This window comes from Cantharellus anzutake, assembly GCF_015039405.1.
Source record: "Cantharellus anzutake strain C23 chromosome Unknown EI90scaffold_132, whole genome shotgun sequence".
NCBI lineage: Eukaryota > Fungi > Basidiomycota > Agaricomycetes > Cantharellales > Hydnaceae > Cantharellus > Cantharellus anzutake.
In genome coordinates, this window is record NW_024067082.1 from 14,564 (window position 1) to 19,305 (window position 4,742).

Here is a 4,742-nt window from a genome sequence, read left to right on the forward strand (position 1 = left end):
CGCCGAACGAGTCATCGTATTCGATTCGTGCTCACTACAATCCCCCACATCATGCAGATGTGTAGGAACAGAGGCGTGACTGGTGGTCGTGTGGTTGTGAGTGGGCATGTGCGTAGGTTTCACGTGCAGAACGGAATTCCGAATGGACTCGATGATCGAACTGGTGGGTATCGGATCGGGCTTACCATTCTTTCCAAGAGGGACGGTAAGCGTTAACGTAACGACGGTGTAGGAGGGTGTGTGGGATCCTTTGTGGGAGATGGATGTGGGCACGGGAGTCGGGGAAGTGATGGTGGTAGTAGCATTGTTACCAACGTTCAGAGGAACACCAATGGACGTGGTAGGGAGGGACTTGACCACAGCAGTACTCATCTTCTTTGACGGCGTCGTGCTAGTATTCTTATCTCCTCCCCCATTACCCAAACCTCCACCAGTGCCCAAAAGAGACGCAAGGGGAGGACCAGGGAACTTGCCAGCATAATTAAACCCAGCTTGATAAACGTCAACTAGAATACCAGGATCACTAGCTTTATAGGCCCCAGGGAACATGGTGGTCGGCACGGTCGAAAGAGCCGAGGTCGAGGCTTTCCCACCTGATATGCTCAACTGCATACAAGAAGGGTAGAATTCAGCTCCACCTGAACTCTGAGCACGGTGAAGGGCGATCAACTCGGATCTGAGGAGGTATTGACCATCTGGTAGACCGGTAGGGATTTGAACGCTGTAGGGTTCCCCATTGAAGAGATCCTTCATGTACCAATCGCCTCCGGGACTTTTCTGACCCAATTCTGAGATCTTGAACCACTTGTTGGACGTCCCCTTATCGGTTTTGCAGTCGTTGTTTTCACAGAGGGCCATGTAGGTCATGATGGGGCCCATAAAATGAATCCAGTGGGCAGTGTACGAATTTGCCCACTACATCAACCGGTTGAAGGAGCGCGACAGGGTGCATACAATGCGAACAAGAGGATGGAAGTGGTCAGCGTGTTGATACATGATCCGCTGGGAAAGATGGAGGGGGGAGACCAGAGGCTTACCAAGATCTTAAGGTTCGAGCCAGGCTTAGCGGGCGCAACTTCGGGGGCGGGACCTGTTGAATAACCACATGACATGTCCATCGAAGTCGGATCGGTAACAGGACCATTTTGGGAGACTTGACGAATCATAGTGTCCATAGGAGGACCACCAGGAAGGGCACCTTTATAGCTCTGGCCATCGATAGTCACTTGAAGGACACCACCATGAGCGGAGACAGCTTGAAACGAAGAGAATAACGCGATGGCGCCGAGAAATACACGGGAGGTGGTTGGGAGCATGGTGAGTTGGGAAACGGGTGTTGTAAAAAAAAAAAAAAAAAAAACAAGAAATATGGTATGTAGTTGGGGCGCGAGCCGATCAGAGAGAGTGGCTTGATACAACAAGAGTGCAAGTGCGGAGGGAGAGGCGTGCGGCGCTGTTCAAAAGAAAGGAAGAGAAAGAGCAAGCAAAGCAAGACGAATGGAGAAGGGAGGAGGTGAGAAGGAGGGGTGAGTGGAAGGGTGAGTTGGAAAGAACAAGCAAAAGGAGGCAACGGGCCTGATCTTAAATACGGTATCACCGAAAATATTGAAGCAGGTGGGGGTTACGTGGAATTCATACGGTCACAAAAAGGAGCGGGAATCGATTCCCTTATTCCCTTTTGTGTGGTCGTTGATGTGACTGAGACAGAAACATGATCTTCGAACAAAGACAAGAAAGACTCTCTTTGTTGTAGCCAGAACCCCTCCGTCCTATAGTGATCCTATCATCAAGCCAACAAACTAGCACTTCCCTCAGCGTACCTCAGGCATGTAGCTCATCGCAGTCGCCGGCGAATGCCCCGGGGAGATAAGAAACGTTGCCCCACAAAAAGGACCCATTGATTACGTAACCAACTAATGCCTTGTTGCCATTTGATTGAATGGTCACCGAGGTTGGAACCATTCGACTGCTTTGGCCATCAGGAGGAAAACGCATTGGTGGAAGAAAAAAACAATGTAGGTCAATGTGGCTCCATCAATTAAGTTTTCGTTGGCCTCAGTCGAACAAAATCCGCGAATTTGCCGCCCGGTATTGGTGGTTAATAAGGTTGACGACGATATTCATTGTAATTAAGCTACTTGGCCTTTGAGAAATGCGGGGGTTGTAACCACTTCACACTATGTATAATATGTATGTACCGAGAAAAATTTAACGTTGCTACACACTGATGATGGAGGCTGGTGACCTGCCTACTGCGATCGACAGGCGATCGACTGCCGTCGGACATGGAACATGTTACCATCACATCAGCGGCGCCCGACGCGACGACGCCACCTTGATTCGGGCTGTCCCCCGAGTCCCCACCGTCATCTGGCGCACATATTATTAATGTATATACATCCATGAACCGCGGCGATCTTTCCAACCTACCTCGCCACATGTGCAGACAAGATCTTCGCCACCTCTTCAATATTCGTAGTCTAGGAAGAAAAAAATAAATGTCATTGAGAGGACAGAAAAATTTGAGAGTGCAGTCGATATAGACATACCTTTTTCCCTCCTTTCCGTGTGGGGGGTTCGGTGACTTTAAGTGTCTTGAACGCAGGTTCAAAGTTAATACCGAGATCGGAAGGTGTGATTTTCTCTATAGGCTTCTTTTTGGCCTTCATGATGTTTGGCAGAGAGGCGAAGCGGGGCTCTAAGGTAAGACAAGAGAAAAGGAAAAGGTACCTCTCAGCATTCTTTTTCGGTAGGGCCAAAGCAAGAACGAGCAAGACACGCTCACCATTCAATCTAGCCCCAAAGAAGAGCAAGGCAAGTTTCAGCCAGTCGTCAGCCAACTTCATCGGTTGATCGGGTGGTCGCGTTTCCGCGCTCCATTCGCCCCACACAAAGATGGAAACACGGTAAAGCTCACCAACTCACCTCAAGTCCGTAGTGATAACAACAGGCAACCTAACGCTCAATTCCTCCGCTCCACCATCCACCTCTCTCATGATATCCACACCTTGTCCATCCTCCCTCACGTCCACTCTGCTCACGAACGTAGCTTGTCCCCATCCTAACAATCCAGCGAGAATCTGTCCCGTCTGCCCTGCATCATCATCGATAGCCTGTTTACCCATAATCACCAGATCCACTTTCTCTTTCTCCTTCCCTTCTCCTCCTTGCTGCTGCTTTTGTATGATAGCTTGAATGACCTTGGCGACGGTGAGAGGTTCAGGCAAAGGATTCGATTCAGCCGTTTCGACATGAATAGCCGAATCGGCGCCTAGGGCGAGGGCCGTACGGAGCGTTTCAGCGGATTTGGGAGGTCCGATGGTGAGTGCCGTGATGTTGGTGATCGGGAAAGGAGAGTTGGATTTTTGCGCACGCTCGCGGAGGCGAACGGCTTCTTCTATAGCTGGATTTTTGGTATTTCAATGTGGTCATGGGGAGAGAATGGAGAATTTGTAAGTTGGGGAATTCGAGGAAGGGCATTTTGGCGGTTTAAGCGTACCTATCTCATCGAATGGGTTCTAAAAAAGAGAAGTCATAGTTTGATAGCACAAAAAGCTTAGGCCACTAACAATAACAGAGAGAGAATGTATAAAACGGAACTCACCATCGAATGTTTAACATTTGTATCAACCCCCGTCTGTGCTGCGTTCACGCGAATCTTCACAGCATAATCTACACACCTTCAACAACAGAAGAAGTTTGTTCCGCAAGCAATTTTATATGAAAAAGAATCCTTAGAGTTTAATCGGGATATAGATGCAGATCGTACCGCTTGACGGGGACGAGGACCCGTAGGTTGAGGATTGGAGTTGGACGCATCAGTCGGAAGAAATAAAGCCAGAGCCGTGAGAAAATCCAATTGTGCGTGGCTATGCGGATTGTTGATCTCGTGATGCTTGTCGCCCGATCTTCTATTCACGTCAGATATTACCAGAATCCCCACAGAATCCTGGAAGTATCCGACACTGGATATTGAAGTATTCCACATCGAATATAACCAGTTACCCCCCGTCATATTGCTCGGATATTGTTGGAGTTACAATGACGCGTGACTCACTAACCAAACTCACATGATCTTACTTTTCGTTTCCATTGTATTGATACCGTGACTGCATTGTATATAGGTAATTGTTTGGGTCTATTTTCTTTTTCCCCTCAGTTCTTCATTTATGGAGACTGAGGTCAGTATCATTAGTTTTAGTTACTAGTTACATTACTTGTACTATAGCTTCCGTGTTAGGTTAGTACTAACCGTAGTAATTCAGTTCTTCATTTACGGAGACTGAGCTTCCGTGTTAGCCCTCCTATTAGGTTATAAGCCCAGAGGCTCTCTAATTCTAACCAGAAAGAACTCCCATCAACCCAGTATCAACCATGACCACCATGACCACAAAGTCGATACCAGAATCTTCGAGAATGATCGGCTACAAGCTGATGGATTGAACTATGGAACTTGGAAATCAATGATTGAACCTGTACTCGAGAATCATCATTTACTGGAATATGTTGATGGTTCAATCCCTAAACCTTCCTCCACTCCCCCTGCTCCTGCACCCACTACTGCACCTGCCAATACTGGTACAGGTTCAGGAAACACTCCCCCTGCTACTCCTGCCCCACAACCCAGCACTGTGTTAACTCCACTCCAAATATGGAAAGAGGGTAATTCTGCGGCTTTACTCCAACTTGTCGTGTCCATCGATGAGGAAGTCAAACTCCTCATAAAGGGTATCAAAGAAGCT

General features: G+C 48.1%; 2 protein-coding genes across 2 annotated transcripts; both read right to left on the reverse strand.

Moving 5' to 3' along the window:
* Positions 1–435: 435 nt before the first annotated feature.
* On the reverse strand, positions 436–1,316 carry EI90DRAFT_2946388 (glycoside hydrolase; the record flags this gene model as incomplete). Its single annotated transcript, XM_039055339.1, has 2 exons — positions 436–915; positions 1,038–1,316. Coding segments are annotated over 2 exons (759 nt in total), but the record flags the coding sequence as incomplete, so codon positions are not given.
* Positions 1,317–1,979: 663 nt separating this feature from the next.
* EI90DRAFT_3003311 (electron transfer flavoprotein, beta subunit) lies at positions 1,980–3,953 on the reverse strand. Its single transcript, XM_039056356.1, has 8 exons — positions 3,770–3,953; positions 3,605–3,680; positions 3,500–3,518; positions 2,926–3,403; positions 2,786–2,793; positions 2,550–2,698; positions 2,431–2,480; positions 1,980–2,370 (listed from the first exon to the last, which is right to left on the reverse strand). The coding sequence occupies exons 1-8, from the start codon at positions 3,817–3,819 to the stop codon at positions 2,367–2,369; spliced, it is 834 nt and encodes a 277-aa protein (XP_038908877.1). The 5' UTR covers positions 3,820–3,953; the 3' UTR covers positions 1,980–2,366.
* Between the last annotated feature and the right edge of the window lie 789 nt (positions 3,954–4,742).

Excerpts from the sequence above, each read along its gene's own strand:
- EI90DRAFT_3003311 (XM_039056356.1), bottom strand. The coding sequence starts at position 3,819 with ATGCGTCCAACTCCAATCCTCAACCTACGGGTCCTCGTCCCCGTCAAG. Across the intron at positions 3,681-3,769 it reads GTCCTCGTCCCCGTCAAGCG|GTGTGTAGATTATGCTGTGA; the intron begins GTACGATCTGCA and ends CTGTTGTTGAAG. Across the intron at positions 2,481-2,549 it reads CACGGAAAGGAGGGAAAAAG|ACTACGAATATTGAAGAGGT; the intron begins GTATGTCTATAT and ends TTTTCTTCCTAG.